This window comes from Topomyia yanbarensis, chromosome 3 (genome assembly GCF_030247195.1).
Source record: "Topomyia yanbarensis strain Yona2022 chromosome 3, ASM3024719v1, whole genome shotgun sequence".
Lineage (NCBI taxonomy): Eukaryota > Metazoa > Arthropoda > Insecta > Diptera > Culicidae > Topomyia > Topomyia yanbarensis.
The window spans coordinates 423,700,611-423,728,577 of NC_080672.1; the positions used below are offsets into that span (position 1 = coordinate 423,700,611).

At 37.8% G+C, this 27,967-nt stretch overlaps 1 protein-coding gene across 4 annotated transcripts in view; it reads right to left on the reverse strand.

The window, feature by feature from the left end:
- Positions 1-27,967, reverse strand: part of LOC131692685 (BAI1-associated protein 3) — a 409,713-nt gene that overhangs the window by 337,119 nt on the left and 44,627 nt on the right. For all 4 annotated transcript variants that reach the window (XM_058979868.1, XM_058979866.1, XM_058979867.1 and 1 more), the window contains exon 2: positions 7,126-7,908. In XM_058979868.1, the coding sequence (XP_058835851.1) occupies positions 7,126-7,405 (280 nt within the window). In that variant the 5' untranslated portion in view covers positions 7,406-7,908. The remainder of the gene's footprint in view (positions 1-7,125; positions 7,909-27,967) is intronic.

A 27,967-nucleotide genomic window follows, 5' to 3' on the forward strand; every position in this document is an offset into this window, starting at 1 on the left:
TACACATTTTAAATGACTTTGTGGTAAATCGTTCATCTCAGAGCTTTACCGAAGAACAATCGACTTTGTTAAATCAGGGACTTAACTATGCAATAGCATCAAGACTAAATTTTGAACAAGTAATCATTGACCTAGAGACAGGTATCAATAATTGCAACCTTCATTTTTCAACAATTAATGACGCTAGATCCACGACAGCGGAAATAATTAAAGAAAATACTCCACAAAAATGTCAAACAAAAGAAATAACAATTATAAAAGAATTGAGGGAAAAGCCAGTTTTTTATTTGAAGGCTGACAAGGGAAATAAAGTTGTAATAATGGACAAAGAACAATATGACGCTGACATGACCCAAAAACTTATAGCTGGCCCGTACAGGGCACAGAGAACGAACCCTCTCCCGGACATGATTAAACGTGTTGAAAAAACTCTTGAAGACTGTAAACCCCTCTTGGGTGAGAATCTCACTCGTTTCAAAGTTTCAAATCCCATCTTACCCCGAATAAAAGGACTTCCAAAAATTTACAAACTCGGAAATGAAATCAGGGAAATTATTTCATCAATAGGTGCCCCAACCCAAAAAATTGCAAAATTGCTAGTGCAAGAATTTCAAAACATGCCAAAAAAGTTTTCCAGTCGGTCCATCACCAATACACAAGAATTCACTCTCAAACTTCAAAACTCAGGTGAAATCAAAGACGATGAGATCATGGTCTCCTTTGACGTAACCGCACTATTCCCAAGTGTCCCTGTAAAAGATTCAATTAACCTACTAGAGGATTGGTTATTACAACAAAATAACAACAGTCTATGGAAAAGCAAAGTAAGATCTTATATCCAACTTACTCGCCTTTGCACGGAAGAAAATTATTTCACATTCCGGGGTGTCTTCTATAAACAAACCACGGGTGCTCCGATGGGTAACCCACTCTCTTCATTTATTTGTGAACTTTTTATGGAAAACTTAGAAGAATGTTTAAAAGAAAAAGGTGAGCTACCAGAACGCTGGTGGCGATACGTTGACGATATCTTCTGTATTATCAAACGTAAAAATTTATCCCGGATGTTGGAAACCATTAACATCATCCATAAATATATCAATTTTACACATGAAGAAGAGAAAGATAACAATTTGCCCTTCTTGGATGTGCTTGTAAAAAGAGAGGGGTGGTCCTTGACTTTCGAAATATATAGGAAACCTACAAATACTGAGAGAATTATACCAAATACTTCAAACCATTCATATCAGCATAAAATGGTCGCTTTTCAACACATGGTCCATAGAATGCTTACTCTACCATTAGGGGAAGAAGCAAAAACTAAAGAGACTAAATTCATTTTCGAAACAGGTAAGCTCAACGGGTATCCTGAGCAAACCATCCAATCAACAATTAATAAAAAATCTAGAATACTTCATAAGCAAAACCTCACAACCTTAACTCCAACAACTGAAAATTTAAAAAGGTTAGCAGTAGATTTCAACCAGAATACGGCTTATCCACTTAGGAAAAAATTAAAAAAGGTTGGTGTAGATCTAGTTTTCAGTAGTAAAAATTACCAGCTAAAATCAATACTAGGATCCACAAAGGATCCGATAGCAACACTGATCAAATCGGGGATATACAAAGTAATGTTGACATGTTCTCATTGTGATAAAGTTTATATTGGACAAACCAAGAGAACATTGGTAATTCGATTCAAAGAGCATATTGCAGAAATAGCAAAAGCTTCTAGAGAGTCTGATAAAGATTTACCATTCCATTTCAAATCCAAGGTAGCGGAATACGCTTTTTTCAGAAAAACATAACTTAACTATAGAAGATATTAAAATTCAGCGTCAAGTCTCTAATCCTTGGATATTAGACGTAGCTGAAAGCCTGGAAATTTTCAAACAATCATCTCCTTCCTTATTAAATCGAGACCAAAGTAACGGATATTCATGGCTCTTCGAAATTACACCTACATGCAAAAAACGGTCAGCTTCATGCATCTAGGTACCCACCGACCACAGCCTACCCGGTTCCCTAGATAAAACGACTTTGCAATCCCGTAATTTCGTATAGACTGATACAAACACTGAAGAAGATTACAAGTAGTAATCGAAATACCGGTATCTGTTAAAAAGTGAAGTGCAAGTGCATTTAACTATAAAAACATACTGGAATTAAATGGAAGAAAACCTTTGAAACATTATTAGATTCATTTGATTTTAATATGTCGTCCAACGTGTTTCGTGTTGTTCACCATAATTAGCTTTAAAGTTTTTTTTATTCATTAAGACAATTTGTCAGATGAATTTATATGCTCACGAATACAAATACAAATATTGACGAACAATAATGCATAATAAACATTTCTGTGTTTTTATTTTAGAAGCTTCAGCCTTTAGCTGGTTCGATTATAAACAAATATTAATTATCGGAACTTAGGAAAACTTGCAGTGTTTTGGACAGGCTAAGTATTGGGATACGTATGTTAGGTTAGCAACGGCACCATGTTTGTTTCGGAAACTCATCACAGTATTTGGAAAACTCTCGCATCGGACAGTTTGCGTAGGTAACATCAAACAGCTTTAAAGGCAAAAGGAATGTAATCATCAAGCTGTAACTCATTGTAGCAGCCACATTTGTATATTCGTTAAATGAATAATACTAAAATAAATTATTCTTCTGTTCGGTTTCTCATCTCGCTCAGTCCAGACGCTAGAAATCGCTCCGCTGGTATAGCAGGGCAAGTAATCAAATTTACCCGCGCGCCGCTTGGTCTATTTGCATAGCCAAAAATTGATTCCTTTTACCTAGTGTGTGAAACGTGAACAAACAATGAGTGACAACACAAAGCAAGAGTATGTCCCGTTGCGGGCAAACTGTGTTGCTGTTGACTACTCGAAATGTCCGGTAAGACCGTCAATTCGTGAAGTGGAGCAAATGTTGAAAGTGAACATGAAGCTCTACGTAGCAGAAGTTAAGGCGGTGCAATTCCATCATTTACGTCATTTGGTACTGATTATGTTTAAAAACATTAATCAAGCAGAATCATTCACTTCCGATAACAACATGAAACACGTCGTCGAATGTAATGACATTTTATACAGTATCCCAACGTATGAAGATATTGACAGTATTGAAATAAAGATACATGATCTGGCATCACGTACTAGCGACTCCGTTATCAATTATATCGTGTCAAAATACGGAGAGGTAAATAGTGTTACTTGGAGGAACTTCTTCCCAGGACTCTAGAATGGCGTTCGTGTGGTAAGAATGCGTCCGAAAAAACATATTCCCTCTTACTTGACTTTCACATCCACATCACCTCGAGGTGTTCAATATTCTTAACGAACATTAATTACGTACCCAGGGCAAATGCCACACACCAAAAAAATCTGAATTTTATCGTTGACGTAATTGCAAACATGACACAATTCAACAACTAGTAATTCACGAAATGACGAAACATTACCGCGTTCCGTTTAATTTTACATGCTACATATACTTTACATGCGCAATGACAATAAATTACACTTCCTACCATTCAGAACAAACGCTGTATGTGGAGTAATTTTACATGATTTACGAAATTAAACGTTATGTAAAATTAAAATCAAACGTAAAACTAAGGCTTTTTTGATGCTCGTATATGTCATGGTCAGGAGACGTAAATTTACACTATTTTTTCTAGGTGTGCAGTATTGTGATAAGCCGCTACACCACGGAAAACCTTGCGCAGAGATTGCTAAGGAAATTTCACCTGCTACGACCAAAACCGGTATACAATCATCGTATGCTAAACCACAACCGTTTGTTAAACCAACGACAGCGGACCAGGTTGTAAACAACACCAAACCAATTGCCATTTCAAACAGCGAAGTAACAACGATTACACCAGATACCTCTAAACCAACAGCCAACACCAGCAATAAAGAATCAAATACCGATGACGAAGGATTTACAACAGCGACCCGTTAATACAAGAAACAAATAAGAACATCGGACCGAGAACATCATGAATGCAGTACCGATGACGACATGGACATAAACGAAAACACGAGAGAAGACGGTCCGAATGACCCCCAAGGTGCGGCAAACAACGCACCTAGTATTTCACCACCAAGGAAGAAGATCTCAACACGCAGCAGTAAGATGCGTTAACAAAACCCGACGAACAGAGTGTAACGATATTTTTCTATTTTTACATATTGTAAAAACACGGAAGATCCACGGCTCAGTTGTGCTACCACATTGAGCCGTGTCAAATATATTTAAAATAAAAAAAGAATGATCCGCTGGGCAAACAAGAATCAAAGTAGTGGTCAAACCGTTACTTACAATTATGAGCAGTTGAAGCCAAGTGAAACCATCACAGAAGATCGATACCGAACGCAATTTATGCGTTTGAGACGTCAAGACAAAGTCTTTCGTAAGCATTACAATGTTCGACCCCACGGCGCAAATTGTGACCTGTGTTTCGTTGGTCACAATAAATTCGTGGTCACTGGGCCAGCTTACTATAGACCCCTAGAAATTTTGTTATATTTGTAAATATTGTCAGTAAATGTCTAAATGTGAAATAAATGTCATAACTTCCATGTTTACATGTTTGAAGGATATTTATTTCATGTTTAGTAGTCTTCGGTTGGTGCCCGTCAGTATTTATTCATCCATTTATTTATTTATTTATTTATTTATTTATTTATTTATTTATTTATTTATTTATTTACGTGTGATATATTTATTTATTCCATATTGATTTATTTACTCTATTTATTTACTCAATTATTTATATTATATGTCAGATAGTTTATTTACATTTTTTTGTTCATTTGTTTATTTTGTGAAAATTATACAATGTAAAGGTTATGCATGCAACCAATCCGATCTTAAAATTCAAATAAACTTTTTATCGGGGCACCAACCCATACATGTTTGTAAATAATGTTTTCCTTTGCTACGCGATATACAACAAGAGGTCATCGTCCGAGAGTGGGTTTCCAGGGAAGGAGGAGGATAAAAAGGGCTTTCCGCGTCGAAAACGCGATCAATTAGTTAAATCAGGTCCGAAGAGTGAAATCCCTTCACCCGATTGGGATAGTGCGTTCCACCCGTTCTGCTCGGTAACGTGAAACATCCGCGATCCGTCAGAAACACAATACGGACATTTGTTATTGGCCAAATCAAGTAAAAGTGGGTCAAAGTGTAGTGTTCCGCTGGCAAAGGCCAGAAAAGAACCACAAGCGACGTGAGTGCATTGTTGGTCCAATGATGCCAAGTTAGTTATTGAAAAAAAAGCGCGAAGTAGCTCGCGAAAGTGCACCATTCCCGGACCATAATATAAACGTAAGCCACACGTTACACGGCCAAGACCTCGTCCAAACTGGATTCTCGACCGACGGAAATACCCGGTCTGAAAGTTGTTCCTGATCGTCGCCATAGTCCCAGGAAGCCCCTGAAGCAGCAAGTCGACCAATGTTCGTCCCGGCCGCAACGAATTTTTTTACGTCGAAAAAGTGAAAAAAGTTTACTATGCGCAAGTATTTTTGTTTTCTGTTTGAATAAATGTAAGGTCTTGTCTAATTGAGCTGTTTTATATAAAATTGTGATGTCCTTGAGTTAATTTAGTCCTCTAGTTTGTTTAGTTTTGTGAATTTGCTCAGACGGTAGGGTTGAAAGTCCACTAAGTGAAATTCTCCAGGAGACCGCGGTAAAACGACTCAAATGCTTTAGTGTTGTTTTGTGTACCGTAAACCGCAGTGAAAGTGTGAGTCCGCGTAGTAGTCAGTAGTAAGTCGTAACAAAATGTGGAAAAAATGTTTAGAAAAGATGAAATTGGAGAACTTATTCCTGCCCGCTGTACTCTCCAGACGTTACTCCATCTGACTACCACCTGTTCCGATTGATGGCACATGGTCTAGCTAATGAGCACTTCTGTTCTTACGAAGAAGTCAAATATCGGATTGATATTTGTATCGCCTCGAAAGAACTGTCGCCTCCGTCGTGGAATCCGCATGTTGCCGGAAAGATGATCAAAAGTAGTGATGGGGAAATGAATGCGAACAAGATTCGCCATCGAAGCCTCTGGCTTCCCATTCAAAATCATGCGCTTTGAACTCAGTAGGATATCTGATATTCTAAAGATTTCGACGGAGCGCAAAAATAAACAACCAATTATTGCGAAAAATACGCTCAGAATTGGGATATTCTGTTTAAAGCAAATAAATTTCAATACTGGGAGAAGTATTTTATGAAAGACTTCCGCGTCTACATCCCCGTCCACAACGTTGACATCGGCGTTGTTGTCACCGATTCGAGTTTTTCATGTGTGGGTACGGAATTAGTTGTCTCAAGGATACCTTACTCCATTTAACGGGAATTTTGAATAGGTCATTCTAGCAATAAAGCCTGCGTTGTAGCAATAAGGAGAAAACTGTTTAAAACCATCTTTGCGCTAGAAGAGCACAAAACCTATAACTCCATTAGTTATGGAATTTGCGTTTCGACTTCCTCTCATCAGAATCCGATACTAGCCGGTGCTAGCTTAGTCCTGTCACTAAGTTAGTGTCGGATTCTGACGAGACGAAGTCGAAACGCAAATTTCATAACTAAAATGGACATTATTATGCTATGGATAAGGGAAGCACTAGCAAGAATGACGGAAGGTTATTGCGATTCAATACTGCTTTATCGTCAACTTGTCGTAATCTCTTGAATGCTGAAAAAATAGGTTCCTGGCCACTACGAAATAAAAATATGTGCAATAAACTGCTTGTCGTCCAAATGAGTCCATACTTCAAGTACTATTTTATTCCCCCTATCTATGATTAAATCTTCGAAATTGTGATCCAAATTGATCGAACGTTTGAATGAATCTGTCCCCCTACCTATCGTTATGGTTGTAAGGTAGTGAAATAGACTGAACGATTTGTGCAAATATACAACTGATATCAGAAATCAGATGCCTAATATATTCAACAAAGAATATATTTTAAATTGAAATTCTGCGAAAAAAATAAACGAGCAAATGTTACGATAAGAACGGTCTCATCGCTAGACAGGTAGGTAGATACATTTAAAAAATAATCAATTTCAAACAGTAAATCTCTTATTTTCATCTCCGCTTCCACCTACCTAAATTCGCACCGGCGGAACCGCCTGGACCCATCCCGTACCCAGCACCGCTGCTGCCGACGACGGAGCTGCCCGTGCCAGGAGGTCCCAGCATGATACCACCGGTGTTGTTCATTTTGCTCGGATCCATCAGCATCAGCGGGCTGGGACTGCTGGCACAGGGCACCGGCGTTGTGGCCTCCGTGGACTCCTGCCGGGAAAGCGAAAACCGGCGTGGGTTCAGTCCCAATCCGGCAACTCCACTTGTCACGTACTGTTGAAGTGAACTGAAGAAGCTCATTGTGTGGAACTTTTTTTGTTCTCTTTTCCCTTTTTTTCCTAACAGGTGGCACAAGAACACTGCTCTCTTCTTCGGTTGGAACGAGCTTTAAAGTTCTATTCTTCACGATTACGAGTGTATGTATGTATGAATCTTCGATTGAGGTTATCTAGTTTATGCCCAGTTGGACTTGTTCACTATGCATGACTAACACTAAATGTAGCACTTTCACGCCAACGGAAAGGAGCAACCAGATAATGATTTGTTAATGGCACGTCCACTATTCGGTTGCATTGTTGGGAGGATGACGCTGAAGCAGAGCAAACGATTCATACACATTTTCTGGTGGCAGCAAATCGTGTCGTGACTATGCATCCCATTACCTGGCTGGGAAATGTCCTCCTCTTGGCAGCTTCAGTACCAAGTTTCATGTTGAAGAGTTTTCCATCAATCCAACTACCAGCCGATGGTCCTCTGTCTGGCCGGGTTCAACCGGAGTGCACTTGTTTATAGAAATTCATGACCTGAAACGAAGCGGAAGAATGGATGATGAGAAAATGGGGATTTGTTGCTGTTGATGATTTTTCTTCTTCTTCTGAGAAGGTAAGGTAGATTCAACAAGCGAGTGCTGGTCGGAGGAAGAAAAAAAAGTTTTGATGCTCTGTTTTCGCTGGGCTTGGCTTGGGTGGTGCACCAAGGAAGGGGTAATGCTTATTTCAGAAACACTTCGTGCTTCTTGGAAGGTGGTGTTGTTGTTTTTCCAAGTCGGGCATGACTGTGCATACAACCGGATCCAATTAGATGGATGCGATGGACTCGAGATCGTTAACATTGGAAGATTAGAGAAATTGATTTAGTCAATTTTTTAGATGCTTGTACCGATATAGAATGGATGGGATTTAGCAGAAAATGAGTTGATGGAAAAGTAGAATTATTGAATTATACTTCAAACATATAACTTAACTCAAAATAGGAAGTAATGTACATTAGCTTTGGCTAATTGTACATTGGTACAACAGCAGTCAAGTCGTTCAAAAATATGGTCTCAGTACAAAACGGGATTGTAGCATTATAACTTTTCTTGATGGTTTGTGTAAATTAAGTACCCAATCACTTATGGAAGTTCTGCAATATAACGTATGAAGTAAAGAATACATTCCTATTCATATTAATCACCTTTGTAAAAGAGAACAAAGTTTCTTGGAAAGCGTTCTGACTGGTTATTTTCTACTCCTACGTGAAAACAAAGAAATAGCCGGTGTTTTCAATCGTGTATTGAAGATAAACCCACAAAGTATATATGAGTAAGAACGATGTGTTTTTCTTTCTATCGTCTGCTTATTCAGGGCATATATACCCGTCACTGCCTAGACACAAGAGCAAGAACGAGTTTCATATATACATAAATAATATCTAGACACTCATATTGTTTCTGAATGATTTATTCACCATATTGGTGTACGTATGCATTTTTAGTTATTATCTATTTCCTTATAATATGAGGTAGTGTAATGGAAGAAAAGGTCCAGGGATGATGTTACACAATCGTAGTGAATACTGATTTAGTTTGCTTTCTTTTTTTATTTATTTCCCGTTTGTAGGCGCTTGGCCAATCAACACGTGGACCGGGACCAACCGGCTTACTCCACTTCCGAAGGAAGACGTGACCACAGATTTTTCACCTTAGAAAATCTCAACGACCTCGGCTGGATCTGAACCTAGACACCACTCATACATTAGCTGTTTGTTTGTTTACATCAAGTACCCAATCATTAATGAAAGTTCTGAATGAATCGTATGAAGTAAATGATACATTTCAATTTCTATAAATCATCCTTGCAACAGAGGAAAAGGTTGCATGGGTAACCAAGTGTTCAGACTACTTTGTTACTCCACAGTGAGTGCTATGAGTTTTACCTTCTATCGTCTGCTTATTCAGGGCATATATATACAGGGTGTTTGGTTCATGGTTAAGAATCTCTCGGGGGGTGATAGACTGTCATATTTGGAGAAAAAAATTGTTCTAAACATACCCTCAAATCTCAACCCTTACAGAGTTATTGAACTTTTTGTGTAAAAAACTTATTTGTCTTAAAATACCTCTAACTTTAAAAGTATACTTTGTATTTTAAATGTTTTAGTTCCATTCGAAAGGTGAGAAAATTTCCCATCGAATAGTGTTCTCATATCTTTTAGTTAATTAGTTTTAATTACCTTTTAGCTGTAAAGTAGTTAAAAGTTAGTGTTTTTGAGGAGGTTTTTGCTAATTTTCTCGAAATAATGAAGTATGATTGTAGGAATATCCATTATCCAAAAGTTGGGTTTTAGGACGATTCATAATTTGTTCTTGGACGTCATATTCCTATCTCTTCACATTTCTTTGTAATTTCATTACTATACTTTTCCTGTAACCGACTTGCAAGTGCTTAAAAGACTCTAATCTAAAAAATATGCTTTATATCGTTATTTACAAGATTTCATTGGAAAGCTGAGAAAATGTCCTATCAGTGTATGTACAAATATCTTTTAGTTAAGTCTAATAAATGGTTTTTTACTAACGAAATATCTAAAAATTTGTGTTTTTTGGAGAGTTTTTTAATTATTCTAACTATTAATCAACAAAATTTATCGTTACTCTTGTTCGTTTGATGCCCCTTAATGTTCTCTATAACTTTTTATTTGACACTTTGTCTATATCTCTTTTCATTTGGCTGCTATTTAATAGTTAACACAGCATGACCTCGCCGCAAATGTAGTTGGTTCGAAATCGTTATTTTTGCATATGAAACGATGTGATAAAAACGATTTTGAGTCGAAACCAAAAGAGATAATTGGATGGAGTCAAAGAAAGAACTGTAGAACTTGCTGAGATGCATTATTTTCATGATAATAATGGTGATGTTTATTACTAACAATTTTAAGAAAATTAACGAAAATGCTAATAATAGCACTAACTTTAAACTAATTTAATTCAAAAAGAATACTAAATTCACTTAACTGAAAGGTATTAATACATTTTTCTCTGTAAAATTTTCCTGGCTTTCGAATAAAAAGAAAAATAATACAAAAAGTGCCATACTTTTTCAATTAGAGCTGGTATTAGTGAAAATGAGATAAAAATATCCAAGTTAAATAACCCAAACTCATGAAAATAAGAAAAGGTAAGTGCTTAATGTCAAAGAACGAATTATGCAGCTCTTCAAGACTAACAATCTGGATTATTAAAATGATGAGGTTAACTACTAGGATTTTCAAGAAATGTACGAAAAATCGATTAAAAATGTTTAATTTTCAATAAATTACTACTACTTAAACTCATTAGCTGAAACATATAATGGCATCACTCAATGCGAAATTTTCTCACCTTCCCAGTGGATCTAAAATATTTGAAATACAAAGTATACTTTTTGAGTTAGAGGTATTTTAAGACAAATAAGCTTTTAACACAAAAAGTTCAATAACGGTTGAGATTTGAGGGTATGTGTAGAACAATTTTTTTCTCCAAATATGACAGTCTATCACCACCCGAGAGATTCTTAATCATGAACCAAACACCCTGTATATTCTTCACTATATTGACATAAAAAAAGAACGAGCTGCAGTTGTAAATAAATAATACCTACACTCTGGCAAAAAATACAGCGAATTTCATAGGAATATCGTATAATTTTTAGCCACAAGTAGCACGTATGAAAACCATAAGATTATCTTATGAAACGGCAATTATTTTGTCAAATCGGTTTGCTATGATTTTATGTTCCATAAGGCATTTTTTATTTATCATAAGACAATATTATACATTTCTCATATGTTTATGAGAATCATAAGATGCTCGTAAGAAATTCAAACGACTGGCATATGCAATGCCTTATAAAATAATAAGATCATCATAAAAGCCGTATGTTTTTCATGTTAATCTTATGAAAACATAGTTTTGTTACTTTTCTATGCATCATAAGATAAATCTTATGAATTTCGTTATACGTTTTGCCTGGGTGTAGATACTCAATATTGCTCCTGAATGATTTAAGCATTCTTTGGCTAATGTCTATTTTGCTTAAGTTACGAGCTAGTGACAAGAAATGCTCTAGAGCCGTTTCTTAATCGCAGTTCACTTTGGTATTGTTTGCTTTTTGACGTAAACCTTACTTTTCCCCGTAGGGTGAGTGAGTCAGTTGTGGAATTAGCACCAGTTGTTCGCACTAGTGGATCCAAGTAGCCATTAACGAAAATAGAAGTCAATTCAGAGCATTTCTTCGCTCTTGTGCTATCCTATGACAAGCGCCAGTTGGCACATTTCAAGAAAAACGATTATTAAAGTTTCAGATTCAATATCTTGAAACTTATAAATGGTATAAACAATTCAAAGAAGACAATTGATGCTTCTATCTGTATATTTATTTTATTGTTGCTCAAGTAGCGTAAGACATTTATCTTTTTTATGCTACAACGATCCTACTTGGTAATGATTATTAACATTGAAAATTGATGTTAACTAATTATCGTATTCAATTCAAAAATTCTGTGCATTGCTTTTTAAACACTTCCATTGATTGTATACGTTTGAGTGAATCCGGCAGAGAGTTCCACATACAACCACCTGCGTTGCGTTGTGACGATGATTTTGGCGGATTGCACACTGACTTCATCATGTATGACTGCTGATTATCTAGAAAGAGTTGCTTAGAAATGGAATTCATACCAATCCGACCCACATTAAAACCTCATCAGCATGATAGCCATCATTGCCGGCCGCCCCCATCTTCATCGTTCACTGGGAAGGATAAAGGATAAGGTAGACAGGAATGATTGATGCTCCACCTACGACGGACGACGATTCATCAGACTCTTCCATAGGTGTTGGTAGTTTATTAGGTAGTTGTTTAGTTAGTCTTCGAGTGTTCGATGACTCGAAAAAGAAAAGATCTTGTTTAGTTTTTGGTTCATTTAAAACTGTGGGCAGCCGGCTACCGAGAGTATCCTATGTTCCCTAAACAAAAGCAATTTGAACTCCACACAGCCGACCGTGGGAGTATTGCCTAGGTAAGCTAATCTTATCTGCGTAATGGGCCGGATCACTATTTATTGAAACAGTATTTAGACGGAATTTGTTACTTCTTCTCTACGATATATTTATTTGCTTGAAAACTACCGAGTGATAACACATTATACAGGCAAAGATGGCGCGAGATGTTATAAATCAAGGAAAGTATTTCTTATTTTCCATATCGGATTGTTTGTGGAATACAAGTATACGAGCGATAATAACGAACACTGAAGGGAAATATAAAGGATTGTTAACCTGATGCACGGGCTTGTTAGCAATAACGGAGCTTGAAATTAGGTTCATAAAGCAGACGCGGCGAATTTTCAATGCGTATTGACCCGTGAACATCGATACTAGTCAGATTACTCGTTTTGGGGCTAATTTACGATCAACTATTCATTTTTACGGCAATGTTTTCTCGACTAGATTTGTTCGCACCCTCTCATTCTGCTGCTATCGGCAGAAGGCTGATAGCACCCAGTCGTCGCCAGTCTAAGGACCAAATGTCATCAATAGACTAAGACTCGCGTAGAGGCATGAGATAGGAAACTTGTGAGAATTTTGTTATCCCACCATTTGGCGACCCAGAGACTTCCACATACAACCACCTCGCACAAAAAGGAGTTGCCGTAGAAGGATGTAAAATGGGTTGGAATTGTGCTTCGAAAAGGTTGTAGTTTCTCAAACAAATAATTTGGACTTTTTGTGCAGTTGGGGTAATTCGGACCCCCTCGATTTCTTAGAATATCGTAAGATTTTCTGACCTCGTGCACATTCATGGAACCGCTATTCTAAAACATTAATTTTGACAGATGAATCTCATTCTTTGTTTTTTTAGAAAGGAGATACAACGTGTTTCATATTTTTGACATCCTCAAAACAAAAATCATTATAATGGTAAAACTGTGATTAAAGCAACAAATAAAAGTAAAAAAAATAACAGGTAAGTGTTTTGGAAAGCTTGACGTTCCTATTTTATGAAATGATTTTTGTTTGGGTAGATATTTTCAAGACGCTCACCACTTTTGTGCGATATGAGCGTACGGGGCTATTCGGACCCCCTATTCCATCAACCACAGTTCAGCGGCTTGTGGTTGCACACACGATTGCGCACACCACAGCAAAGAAAATACATGATGCGCCAATTGACAGCTGTGATTAACCTGATTACGTTTTTGCATCGCAATTTAATTTTTTTGATTCTTAAGGAGTTTCTCTAATAAATATTTCATAGGTAAACATAATATCATCGCAAAAAAAATTGACGGTCTGAATTGCCCCGTAGGGAGGTCCGAATTACCCCTACATTGAAAAAGGATGGAAAAACGTAGAGTTTTGCAAATCATCGCCTAACGCTGCCATGACCCAAATGAACTTTTATAGCACCAAAATGTGGCTGTGGTTTCAAACTAACAATTAGGACCTTGGACCGATAAATTTATTTCACGTCTATCCACCCAAAAGGCCGATTTGCTCAGGTAGGTCTGAATAGCCCTGGGTTCCCCTATATAATTTTATGCAATAATATGCAACAACGTGCTGTTGTGAAGTTGTCAAAAGTGAAACCAATTAATGTAGAATGTAGATGAGTTACTGAATCTCGACGCGTTAGACTTTAAACAAACCGAGCACAAGCATTCAATGCGATTCTAAATTGTCCAAGAGTTTGGGCGGATACACTAAGAAGTAAAAAGCCGCAAGCAATGAAGTGTGACAATATATAACTTTTAAATATTTTAAGTTTTGTCTGTCTAGAGATCAAGTTGGCTTTTAAGTACAAAGTACGTAGGCTTGCGTAGATCTTACCACACTGACTTAAGACGTATTTGTCCCAACCAAAATTGCTTTGAATAATAAACCAAAGACTTGTCGCATGTTCTACAAATTCAATTGATGCTTCTCCAATTTTTAGCCGGGGATTGTCATTAGGTCTATTGCGCGAAATTTAAAGTGCTGAACATATTTGTTTTAGCCTTTCTCTTATAAAGAAAGGTTATGCAATCACCTGAAAGTTGACTTTTTTACCGAGGCCGGGAGGACCGACTGTCATATACCATTCGAATCAGCTCGTCGAGATCGGAACATGTCTGTGTATGTATGTGTGTGTCATTTAAACATACACAATTTTCTCAGAGATGGCTGAATCGATTCACACAAACTTAGTTTCACATGAAAGGTATAACGCTCCCTTAAGCTGCTATTAAATTTTTAGTTGATTCGACTTCCGGTTCCAGAGTAACGGTTTGAAGAGTGCAGTCACACAGCAAATTCCCATATAAACTGGTCCCACCATGATGTCCAAACGATGTAATACATATTCAAATGGGTGCAACGTTACATGGATTTGCGGGTCTAAATCATTAATTATCAATCGAGGTAGCTTTGACCAAATTACCTACCTATGCCGGCTCATGATGCCCTCAGGGAGCTCGCCAAGTTCCTAAGCTAATATCACACCTATTCCTCAGTGAATTCTTGACCGATTTTTACAAACTTATTTTCAAATAAAAGATACAGTAATCCCAGTATCTGTTATTGAATTTTATGTAGTTCTGACTTTTGGTTCCGGAGTTACAGGGTTGTTAGTAAGGTCACATTGGAATTTCTCAGATAAACCGTTAAAAGGCTAAAAGTCTATTGAAATTGTCACCAAATTACTTCAATTCGAAGGTTTAGATCACTGATTGCCAATCAAACATTCTTTAAATATATTGTGCACTATCAATAAATCCGGAAGTTCCGGATACCGGGCATATTCCACATTTAAAGTCACATCAGTTGTTCGGTGATGACTGAACCGATTTTCTCAAACCAAGTCTCAAATGGAAGGTATAATATGCAGTTGAGTGCTACATCGACCCACACTCACCCCCTCATACCTGTATTTTCACCCTCCTGACCCGGTTGTGTTTTCTAACGACTTGTACCAACTAAATGAAGGTGCACTTTGTTTATCGCTGCCATCACCGGGACGCCCGTTATACAGTACTACGGAAGCCCCCAAGCGATCTGACGCAGTCGCGTTACCAGCCAGCGACCAGCTTAGTCGTCCCGACCCTGCGTTTGTAGGTCGTGAAGGGGTCTTCCGAACTCCCTTCTCAGGCGAGTATTTTGCTTTAAATGATAATCCACTCGCTGAAAACCTCTTGGTTCATAGCATGCCGTTTCATATAACCCCTGATTTCCTGTCCGTCTACTACCCGAACGTTCGTGGAATGAGAACAAAAACACCTTCTTGTTTGCTCTCACCTCCTGCGACTACGATGTTATCGTTCTCACCGAAACCTGACTACGTGATGATATATGTGATGTTCCAACTACGCAACCTATTGATGCGATCGCAACTCTTCTACCAGTTATCTACGGCGCGGAGGTGGTATTCTTATTGCGATAAAGAAACATCTAACTGGGACTTACTAAAAATGCCTGAATGTGAGTATTCGGGGCAAGTTGTCGTCCGCGTTTTACTGCCAGGTCGATCGTTATATATTTTTACATTTATCTAACAGTGATCCTGACTTGTACAACGTTCGCTCCTCCGCAGTCCAAAGCATCCTGGACAAATCTAACAGGCGTGACAATGTACTTGTTGTAGGTGATTAAAATCTTCCTCATCTTCGGTGGATTTTTGATGACGATTATAAGTGCTACCTTCCTGGAAATGCAACCACGGAACAAGAGACGGCCATCACAGAAACGTTGGTCGCTGGTGGCTTGTATCAATTCTGCTCTCTTAGCAACGTGAATGGAATGGTGTTCGAACTGATTGAGCCTCCAATATCTCTACTGAAGGTAGACCCTCACCATAAACCCTTCGTTTTAAGATTTGATATGCGTTCTGATGACGGTGAAGCTTTCGATACAATTAACGACGACTTGAACTTTGACTTTACTCGATGCATCTTTGATGAAGTGTCAAGTCCGCCATTGGTGCACTCCATTGGCGAGAGATGCTGGTTGGAAAAGACTCAGATCAGGCAGTTGCGGCGTTCTATAATGCCATATATGAGATTCTTCGCAGTAATGATCCTAAAAACGTGTCAGCTTTGGTCGCCTAAGCAACGTACTCCGAAAACAACGAAAGCGTATTTACATATCATAGGACCGACGAAAACAAAACTATTCTTCATCAAACTGAACTGCAGTATAAAACAACCCGGAACAGGGCATTCGGTAAATATCTGAACCAAGTTCAATGCAGCCTTCGAAATAATCCTTCGACATTCTGGACGTTTAAAGATAGCAGAAAACGTTCCAGGGGTGTACCAGAAAATGTCTATCTTCGAGACAAAAATCACACGCTCAAGCGCATTCGTAACGCCAACCGGTGTACCTCAAGGAAATCACCTAGGGCCACTGATCTTTCTCTTTTTCATCAATGATCTCTGCATCAAATCTGAAAAACTACTCTATGCTTATGACTTGAAAATCTTTCGTTCAATTGCCTCAGTACTCAACTCTGCTGTGCTCCAAGACGATATAGCCAATATAGAGGAATCGTGCTTGCTGAACGGTATGCAGATCAACGTTGATAAATGTAAGGTGATAAGTATCGGACGCTTGGCAAATATATAGCGTCGCGAATATACTCTTCAAGCCTGTGTCATCGACCGGGGGGATTTTATCCGTGACTTGGGAGTGTTATTCGACAGAAATCCCGGTTCCGACCACATCACTGTAACAACGGCGAAGGCTTTTGCAACACAGGGTTTTCTAAAACGGAACGCAGTCGATTTTGTGTATTTCTACGTACTGAAATCTTTATACTGCGCACTGGTTGGAGCATGCTGTAAAAGTATGGGCGCCATACAACGCCGGTCAAAGAACCCGACTAGAACGCGTTCAGTGAAGTTTTGTACGATTTGCCTTCAGAAAATTGCATTGGAACGACCCTATCCGTCTTCTAATAATAATAATAATAGAAGCATGTTGCTAGACTTGCCAACGCTGGAGTCTCGCCGCGTTTTCTTGCAAAGAATGTTCATTTTCGAAATATTGTCAAGCAATGACTGACTGTCCTGACATTCTCTCAAGGATTAATTTGTTTGTTCCCCCTCGTGATATAAGATGATACTTTAGATGCGCATCTGCACCATATAGGGCTCACAGAGCGAAATCATTGTGCTTGTGGTTAGGGTTACCACGACATTGTGCATGTTGTTTGGTCGTGCACTGAATATCGTGAAGCCAAATCCCAATTATTAGATACTTCCCAAGTCTGAGAACGACCAATCTATGTTATTATTAGAGACATACTGGCTTACTGCATGAATTGATTTTTGAAGTCATTTTGAAATTCAAGATGGCGATTTTCAATTGATGCGGTCTCCCGCATAAAAAACCTGGACGATCATCAAAAACTTCTTCGAATATGAGATCTAATAATAAACCAGCGAAACGCAATTTTTTTTTATGTTTTCAACCAGAAGAGTGCTATGAGAATAGAAGCGAGAGGAGAAAGAGAAGAATGTAGTTTGAGTTGAGGGTTTAAATTGATTCAAATTAAACACATTGCTAAAATGTGTTTAATTTGAATAGTAAATTCAACTGTTTAATTAAAACTATGTATTTGTACTACAACTTCCAAAAATACCTATATTGACTTGCTTATTCCAAATTTTGCTAAACCGAAAGTCTTGGATTTCAAAATGGCGTCAAAACTAAATTTCTGGCACCTGCTCGTTAAGACAATTCCGAAAATACCACCATTGTTGAGGTGCTGGCCATAAGTAGTCTTCCATTTTGCCGAAAATTTTCTAAAAGCTTTTGCATTCAAAAGGATTTGCAAAAATCGCGTTACTTGCGAAATTCGTGCAACAATACTACCAAAACTGTTTTAAGTTCTTTGATTTTTTTTGATTCAGAAGGACTTTTTGCAAAAACCGCGTTATTGGAAAATCCGCGTGAAAAACCACGTAAAAACCTGAGTATACTCAAATATACTAGATAATAATGAAATACAAGAATCTAAGAAAAAAGTAAATATTTGATGATAATCATTGTAGTGTTCATTTTAGATAAGTTATGTAAAAAAGGAAATTTCAGCGTAAAAAGGATTCATGAATACCATGTTAAAAAATCGTATTGGAAAACATAAGCTCCACATACTTAAATTAATTATGGAATTTGCGTTTTAACTTCGTCTCATCAGAATCCGACACTAACTTAGTAGCAGAATTAAGCTAGCGTCGGATTGACACTAGCTCCATAAGAATCGAAAACTCTACATATACGTGCTTCTGAGCAATCCCCTAGTCCTGCATGATATCTCGCAAGAAAAGTAGTTCTGACTAAACTGATGAGAATTAATGAAATCGAAATTTGGTTTGGTTTAGCAACTTATTACCACATACTTATTACTGGAAACTTAAGAAATTGTCTAAAGAATCAACGAATGCATCCGTAGAATGAGTAGAATTCGACTATTATCCAGACGCTCGGTTCATTTCTGAAATAGTTTTAACAACTCATTTCTAGTGTATGTTCGCTCACTCTTCGGATTGAAACATTCAAACGATTGAGTGAATTTTCCCATGTAATAAGTCGAAAAGCTTTGCGATTTTTTATTATCCTTTGACGACCCCAAGTTGGAGGCACAAGTGCTTACTCAATATAGAAGATTCGTGGAAAGAGATAAATATAGTTACATAATAGGCAAATATTATGCTAAATGCTAGCTATTAACTATTTACTCGTATTACTGACAATTGTGAGTATGTAGAAACACATCATTTTTCTCACTTATAACTCCATCGTAGAATCGTCGCAAAACCTAAATGTATCAGTGTAGTTCAGAAAAAGAAAGCCGCCGGAACATGGAAAGTAATAACTTGTGTGTGAATTTTGTGTTTGTTACAAAATCGTAGTAGTATTTGGTGTTTCCAGAAATTTTATTTTGATGGAGACGCGTGGTATTTTGATAAGTATCAAAACAAAAACACCGTGCGTCTCCATCGGAAGAAAATATCAGGTATCACTAAATACTAGAGTGATTTTCGTAACAAACACAAAATCCTATTCGAGAAATAGATTTTGCATCACTTATAAGGGGAATAATCATCATACCGATTCCTGAAAATGCAAAATTGCATTGTCATAAATTCATTCGTATAATGTTTATAGTTTTAGTCAACATTTACGTTTTTTTGTGTTCTAAACCTCTGTGCACCGTTTGCCAGCTGTCATTTTTCCGATTTTTGCAACCTCTGACATTTAATGTAATAATTCTCCAGAAGCGCAAATAAAACTATAATTTACCGGACACTATTTAATCAAGGACTCTGTGCAGGATACATAATTAAAGTATTTCAGCAATTTTATAGTAAAATTATTATGTTCAACCTGTTGAACCCCCTCGGCCACCCACTAACTTTCCGCGCTTGTGATAGTTACCTAGCATTCCAATCAGCGTAATCGAGTACCCGTGTAGTAGTGAGCGTAATACTACAGTCAATTCCCCCGATCCACGGCCGCACGTTCCAATTCAATCCACACCGTAATCGATGGGAAATGATTAAAAATGGATCCACTGCACTGCACTGGGCGATAGGGGAAATGAAAAATACATCATCCTATCAACGCCACTTGGACTCAATACCCTCTCGGCACGAGGACGACAAACGACAAGCCATATACCTCTAGCTAGGTAGGTATAGTTTTCGAGCTCGAGGGAAATTTTATCGATGCTTTTGCCACTACTGTCCGAGGTGGAATGGTGGTGGGGGTGGGGGAGTTATAGCATTGAGCAAAATGTGAGTACAATTGAGTGTATTAATGCGCCTGTTGCTGCATGATAATCCGATTCGGTTTTCAGTTGGCTGTTTCGTGATTTGAAAGTTGTTCAACTATATGCTATAATCTGAAACATTGATGTTTTTGTTTTATACTATATTCTACTAGCTGACGGTAATTAAGCGAATGGGCGTTCAATTGGGAACTAATTTATTCAACAACAATGTAATTAAGGGGAACGTGTTCATACAAAATAGCAACAGGTGTTGTTTGTACGGTATACGGCTCACTTTTCCGTTAGAAATCAGACAGTTTCAATTGAAGGTGTGCGTAAAAATTGGATTATAAATTATTTCAACGTCAACTGAAGACGGTTATCAGCTTGCTAGTTCCCACCCAATCCAAACAATGGATTTGTCATTTCCGTTTCCAGCCAATTCCTTTGTCTTTATTATTCATGGCACCACCGCAATTTTCCAAGATGATACTTCGTTCAAGCACGTCTGTCACGCTATTTTGCATCAATTTGACTGCAGTCTCTCGAAAACGGTGCGCCTTTCCGTCCAACGTGGTTCCAAAACAGAAAACATCTCTCTCTCTTCTATTCTGTATGATACTTCTGCATTATCCTAACCGCTATCAAATTTAACTTGTCTACGGGGTCGCAGCAGTTAACATCCGGTCTCGTTTGCGAGGGGACGGAGTGTCCTGGCCTGGCATAGTTACAGCAGCATAACCGAAGCCACTTCATTAGGGATGCATGCATATACATCCTGCTGGTGTCGCTGGTCCCAGTTCGAGGTTAGCCAAAGACGACAGCTTCGGCGGGGCATGTTGCAGCACATATACATACATACATATTCAGTGCCGAAAACCACACTCGATGCGACCCTGTCGTAAGCTACGCGACGTTCGTTCGTTGGTTGTGTAAATTATTCAAAGTGTTGAGCAGATAGCAGACCACACAGGGCCACCGCCACCCGGAACTCGGTGGCATCGGTTTTCAACAGCAATCTGAATACACTCAAGTGTGTTGGATCATTCGGTTTTGTAACGGGAGAATTGAGTGTGGGATGAAGAGTCAGCTGCTGACTGGTGACACCAGTCGGTCGCGTAGTTAAAATTGCCAACGAATTATACTCGCTCGGGGAGATGCAAGGCAATAGTTTTACACTGCAGGGTGATATTTCAAATTGGATTTTCCCAGAAATGAAATGAATGGCATATTAAGAATCGAAGTTTTCCATCTGCAGCAGCATCTTGCAGACTCAGCGTTTTTTCAAATAATAAATAGATAAAAACGATTCTGGTGGCATCCATCGCAGTAGACCATGATGAAACAAGAGTCATCCCTATAATAGAACTGATGATGATTTCCATTTATGACACAGTGAAAAACGAGCATCCTTCCAGGAAATTTATCGAGTCCAGGGGAAGGAACAACTTGAGCGGAAAGAGCTGTATTTTATGTTTTGTTACTCCATGGCAGCCCCCTTCAATTTGTTGTTTTTTGAGCTCAAGAAAATCTTTTGCGATTGGAGAACAAATATCATCAGTAGGTTCATTCAACAAAAAGCCTTTTTAATTCAGCTTGCAGTGAGAGTGTACCTTATTATGATTGGAATTTTCCCTTTTTATGATTGGAATTTTCCAAATGTTTCAAATTTGTATTTAAATAATTATAAACCAATTAGTTGTTCCTCTTCGATTCGAATTTCAGCTTGTATCATTGCGAAGGACTCGGGCGTTTGTACGTTAACGTATTCGATCGCGAGGGTGTTTGTATGTCACGTACGCTAGCGTGTATGTAATTTCGCGTGTATAAATTAGATTTTACAACCGTGTGTCCATTCGAATATTCGCGTGTGTTCTTGGATGATCACACGCAGACCGTGACTCTGATACTTAATTTTCAGTGTACGGCTCAGGCGCTAGAAGAGAGTCAGTTCTTCCATATTACTAGAGTTCCCGGTTATGGAAGCGTCAGTTTTTTAGTCCAACTGAAGGCACGAGACTAGGCCGCTAGGACCGAAGGTAGAGACTTCCGGACGTTTCATGGTCGTGTGAGCGGTGGATTAATGCTAGAGACCGCATATGTGAATTAATAGGTGCTTAAACGTTCACTTAACTGCAAACTCGTCTTTGTGTTATTGCGAAGGCCACGAGCGCTTGTAAGTTTAGAATGAGCGATATTGTGAGTGTACATGAGCGAATATGCAATTGATTGTGTTGGCGAGTGTTGGTATAAATATAACTTAAGATATAGTAATAAAAGGAAAAATAACATTTCCAATAAATACAAAAGAGGGCAAAGAGATTAAGTAAATGGGTATAAGTCTGTCGTTTTTATTTTTGGTATACATGGGTAGTGGAAAAGCAAACAATTAGAAGTGCAGCAAAAATAGACTAACGATGTTGAAGAAAAGTACACATACAACATGCAGTCAAACTACTTGAACTCGAGCAAATGCCAGCGAACGATATCGATTTATTTATTTTTTTCTCTCTTTTTTCCTTTTGTAGGTTGTCACGGTAAAGATGGATATGTCTATCTATACCAGGACACATGCTAGTGAGCTCGGGTGATTCGTAGTTATGCTGCCTGACCCTCATTAGCAGAAGACAAAAATTAAGCCCGTACGATATTAAGCCTGTTCTAATGACCCTGCCACTTCTAGTTTTCCGATCTGTTTACTTTACATCTTTGCTCTCACTTGAGTACTATGGCTCTAATTTTCATAACTTTCCCTGCCCAGTAATCTCTAGCTAATTGAATGTCGTTAAAATGTAAAAAAAGATATCGATTTACCATTAACGATAATTGCATTCTGTTAGAATTTTATCATATTATACTGACCGAGAACAGATGATTAACAAATTGAACTCTTGAAAAAAAGTGACCAACGAATCCTTAGAAGGATCACCCACTATTCCATCATGTAAGCCAGTTCTGCATCCATTCCCTGATCACCGCAAATACTCAGACAAACATGTACAATGATAGACATATGAAAATCACATAACGATTGTACACTAGTACTAAAAACTATAATTATTTACACCAGGCTTTTTTTACGCGGGGTTTTTTACGTAAAAAAACCGCGTTAATTGGAAAATGCGCGTAAAAAACCGTGTTAATTCGAAAATCCGCGTAAAAAAAACTCTCAGCAAGACTTTAAGAATATTTTTCAATTTTTTTTGCATGGATTTCGCGATTAACGCGGTTTTCGCAAAAAATATTCTAAGTCCTTTTGAATGCAAAAGACTTAAACTTTTTTCTGAAAAATATTTCTAAGACCTTTTAAATGCAAAGAATTTTGGCAGTTTTTATTTTGCGCGGATTTTGCAATTAACACGGTTTTGCAAAAAAAAAATAAAAATAGTGAATGCAAAAGACTTAGAGGATTGTCGGAAAGATGGAAGAGACGGATCTGGAAGACTCCTTATGTCCCGCACCCCAATAGTATGAGTATTTGTGGAATGGACTTGTAGAGTGAGAGCCAGAAATTGATTTTTGACGCCATTTTGAAATCCTACGAAATAACTACGTCCGATTTAGCGAAATCCGCTGTAACCCAATCTATATGGGTATTTATTTTTTTGGGTTTAAATATTAATTTCTACAGAAAAACTTCTATGGAATTCAAAAAAACATTGTTTAATTTTGCTCTTCATATTCCGGGACTTCCGGAACTTTCGATAGTGTACAATATATTCCAATTATCTTTGATTCGCCATCAGTGATCTAGGCCTGCGAATCGAAGTAATTTGATGTCCATTTCAATAGAATTTAAACCTTTGAGACAGACTTCCCATGAACATCGAGAAGTTTGCACCAGTGTACAAAATTTCGTGCACGCGTTCAACCTCAAACATGCTTTGCCTTTGTGTACAGGTTCGCATCGAACACCGAAACCAACCGAACGATGTGCAAACTTAGATTTAAACAGCGTGTACGTACACCGTACATAAGAAAGGCACACACAAAACAGAATGAGTCAATGCTAGTGATGATGGGTGAGAGAAAGAGAAAACTAGTTACAAGAACCTGTGTGTACGAGCACCGCGTACGTACATGAGGTTCGGTTGTGCAGACGAACATGTGCTCGTGTTTTGGTACGCATTAGCGTGTTCGAGTTTGCACACGAAATGATGGTGTAGGATGAGCACAGAACTAGAGCGAACATGATGTTCGATGTTTGTTTGGGAAGGCTGCTTTGAAGTATTACGATTGTACCGGTTCATATGAGAAATTACTATGTGACCGCAATAACCAACATGTAACTCCGGAACCAAAAGTCAGAACTGCATGAAATTTAATAGCAGTCATTGGAAATATTATATCTTTCATTTGAAATCAAGTTTGTAAAAATCGGTTAAGAGTTCTCTGGTAAATAGGTGTGACATTAGCTCGGGAACTTGACGAGTTCCCCGGGGGCATCAACATCCATCATAGGTGACCAATGTGGTCAAAACTATTTTGATTGGCCATCAGTGATCTAGACCCACAAAATGAAGTACTGTTGAACCGTATTTGAATATGTATTACATCATTCGGACATCATAGGGTTACCAGTTTATATGGGAAGTTTCAGTGTGACCGCACTCTTCAGTTCGTAACTCTGGAACCGAAAGTCCGATAAACTAAAAATTCAATAGCGTCTTATGGGAGCGTTACAACGTTAATTTGAAACTAAATTTGTGCAAATTGGTTCAGCCATCTCTGAGAAAATTGAGTGACATTATTTGACACACACACATACATACATACACACAGACATTTTGCGATCTCGACGAAGTGAATCGAATGGGATATGACACTCGGCCCTCCAAGCCTCGGTTGGAAAATCGATTTTTGGAGTGATTGGATGGTAACGACCAATTAATCTATAAACTTATTATTCATTTGATTAAAGTTATTTATACATTAAAATTTAATGTAACATACCGTAATCACCCATACACATCTTATTTTATAACCAATCTAGTGAAAGATATGATGTCATTCAGCGTTCCAGGGCTACTTAAAAACATTTAGCTTGGATACGAAGAAACAATTATTTTTGAACTACCTTATTGAGCAGCAATTCTGATTTAAACTAATGCGTATCAAACACTAATTCAATGTATTAAAATCAATTAAACCTATCTCATTTGAATCGCCTTTTGTTCAAGGCCGAATCACTGCAAAATATTGAAAAGGGAATCCGTGAAAGACTAGAAAAAGCAAATTGAAGTTATATTTATTATTTCTAGTTATAAGCGCTATGATTTACGAACTAGTTGATTTCATGACTAAAATACCGAATTCAACTGATTTTTGGGACTTTTTTGATAAAAATTACTCTATTTTGTTCAAAATTTTCAACGTTGCGATTTCCGTTCTTCTCAGTGTTCAACTGTTGTCTATACAGAGAACATTTAGTGAGGATACCTAGTATCTCCAAACCACCGACCAGCACCATTATACAAAAACTATACGACTTTTAAAATGAGTGCATAATCATAATTTGTAAGTGCCCGAAGCAAACAAGAACATCCGGTCATGCTACAGGGATGATGACATGGACGTATATGATGAAGAAGGCAATGGGGTAGACCAAATGACTAACAAGGGTTTAACTACCCATACAGAAAATGACTCTCGTCGATACAATTGATCACCACGCACAGTGTAAATATGCGTATACAAGATCCAACGAAAATATTCTAATGTTCGATTTTTTATTTTTACAAATAATAAATATCCGTTAACACATACATCAGTTTTGTGAAATCCATAAAAAGAAAATAAAGTAATAGTTGAAAAGGACGCTTATCAATTTAGCCAATTATTTGTTTAGAGATGATAGTACTATTACTATTGAATGATACCTCCCTAATTTGAAGATCAAATTTCTAATAAGGAAAAAAATTAATAATTGCCATGGGATGGCACATAGGGTTAGAGATTTTTCTAAAGAGATTTCTCTAACCCGACAAAGAGGCGAATGACCCTAAGGTCAAAAACAAAAAATAAAAAACAATAACTGCCATTTTTTCAACCGATTTTGATCATAAATAGGTCGTTGGATGCGGAATTAAATGTTCTCTCTAAATGTTTATTAGAATAAAGACGTTTCTTTGGTAGAATGTTCAGAAATTTTCACAATTTTCATTGAAAAGTCGCAAAATATTGGTAGTTTTCATATTGTTGTCCCTAAACCGCAAAATACTTTTCACAAAGGAATATAACATAGCATACCGTTGGAAAGGTCATTTCTTCTTCTTTCCAAAACACTCAAAAAAATTAAAATCCGTTGAAAAGGTACCGCGCAGAAATTTTTTTAGTGCTGTAAGTTCGAAAAATTGTCGGTCATGCTGCCCTTACTATTGATGTGGTATAGGTTTTCATGATTAACTGGTTTGGATTGTTTGTGAGATATAAGGGTCACGATCGTGTATCCGCGGTTTTTATCATTTACTTTATCATCGGTGGTAATGACGGTTGATAGGCGTATCACTATGGTCGGAAACGCTGTGCGTAGGTTTTGTTGTTCCAGCATTCGATTGTTTGTGATTTAGTCGATATTCATGAGGGCTTTGTGTTGGATTTGCTTGCATTTGGTATTGATTCTTTAATTGTTTTTGTACAAGGTATCCCGTAGTGCGTTTTCAGAACTGGCACTTGGGGGTTTGTTCTTCATATTTGAGCAGCGTGATTTGAGATTTGGTAACGCCTTCTATTTCGGTTTCGTTACTCGCATTCTCACAGCACGAAAGCAGCTGGTAATACCTGGGACAAATTTCTCCAGGCTTCTAACTGAATGGATACCACCGTTTTGAATTCCGCCATGTTCGACAACGTGTTGCATGTTGTTTTCTGTAGCAAAACTTTCCTCCGTGGCTAAGGTTTTAAACGTTTTTGAGCGCAGCGTTATGATAAAAGATTTGAAAACGACGACGACCGTAAGTCTAAGCTGCATGTGCAGCTTACCAGGGCTTTGTTTTATTTCAGTTGTTTATTTTTTTTTATTTACGTGACTTTAAAAGTTTCATTTTAGTGCCAGTCATTTTGTTTTTTTTTGGGATTTTATTTTTATTTTGTGATTTTATGAACGTTTATTAGGGACCATCCATAAATGACGTAGCATTTTTTGTGTGATTTTAACACCCCCCTCCCCCGTCGTAGCATTTTGTCACAAACTTCTAAATACCCCCCCCCCCCTGGTAATTACGTACCTTGACGGTAACTCTACCCCCCCTTGTCCCCGTAATTTTTTTTAAATAAAAAAAAGATGATAGTTATTCCCCTTTAAAAAAGCTACGTAGCATGACAAGGCCCCCTACCCCTCTGTCGTCACACATCATCACAAAATACAAAACTCCCCCCTCCCTCATATAATGCAACGTCATTTATGGATGGTCCCTTACAGCTCAAAATTTTTCGGCCAGAGGGGTGTACTACAAAAGCTACATAATTGTTTCTGTGCCAGTCTAAGCCGGCCCGGTGTGCCATATTCGACTAAAACAGTGTCGGGCCTTCCTAAGAGCTATACAACTACAAAACTCACTTTAGAAGACATTCATTCATGTAGATTTTTTCGTTGACATTCCAATGTCACCTATACGCTTAAGAGCTACAAAAAATTGAGTGCGACTATTTGTTTTTTGAAAATCAGTCTTTAGAATAATTTTATATCTATCCTAAGTGCGGCGCCCCCAAAATCCAGGGACTGCTGGCCCTAGACAGGTTGTCTGTCACCTTTACTGTTACCCGGAGATTTTTATCAACCTGAGGGTAAACTTCGAAAGAAACAGGGAAT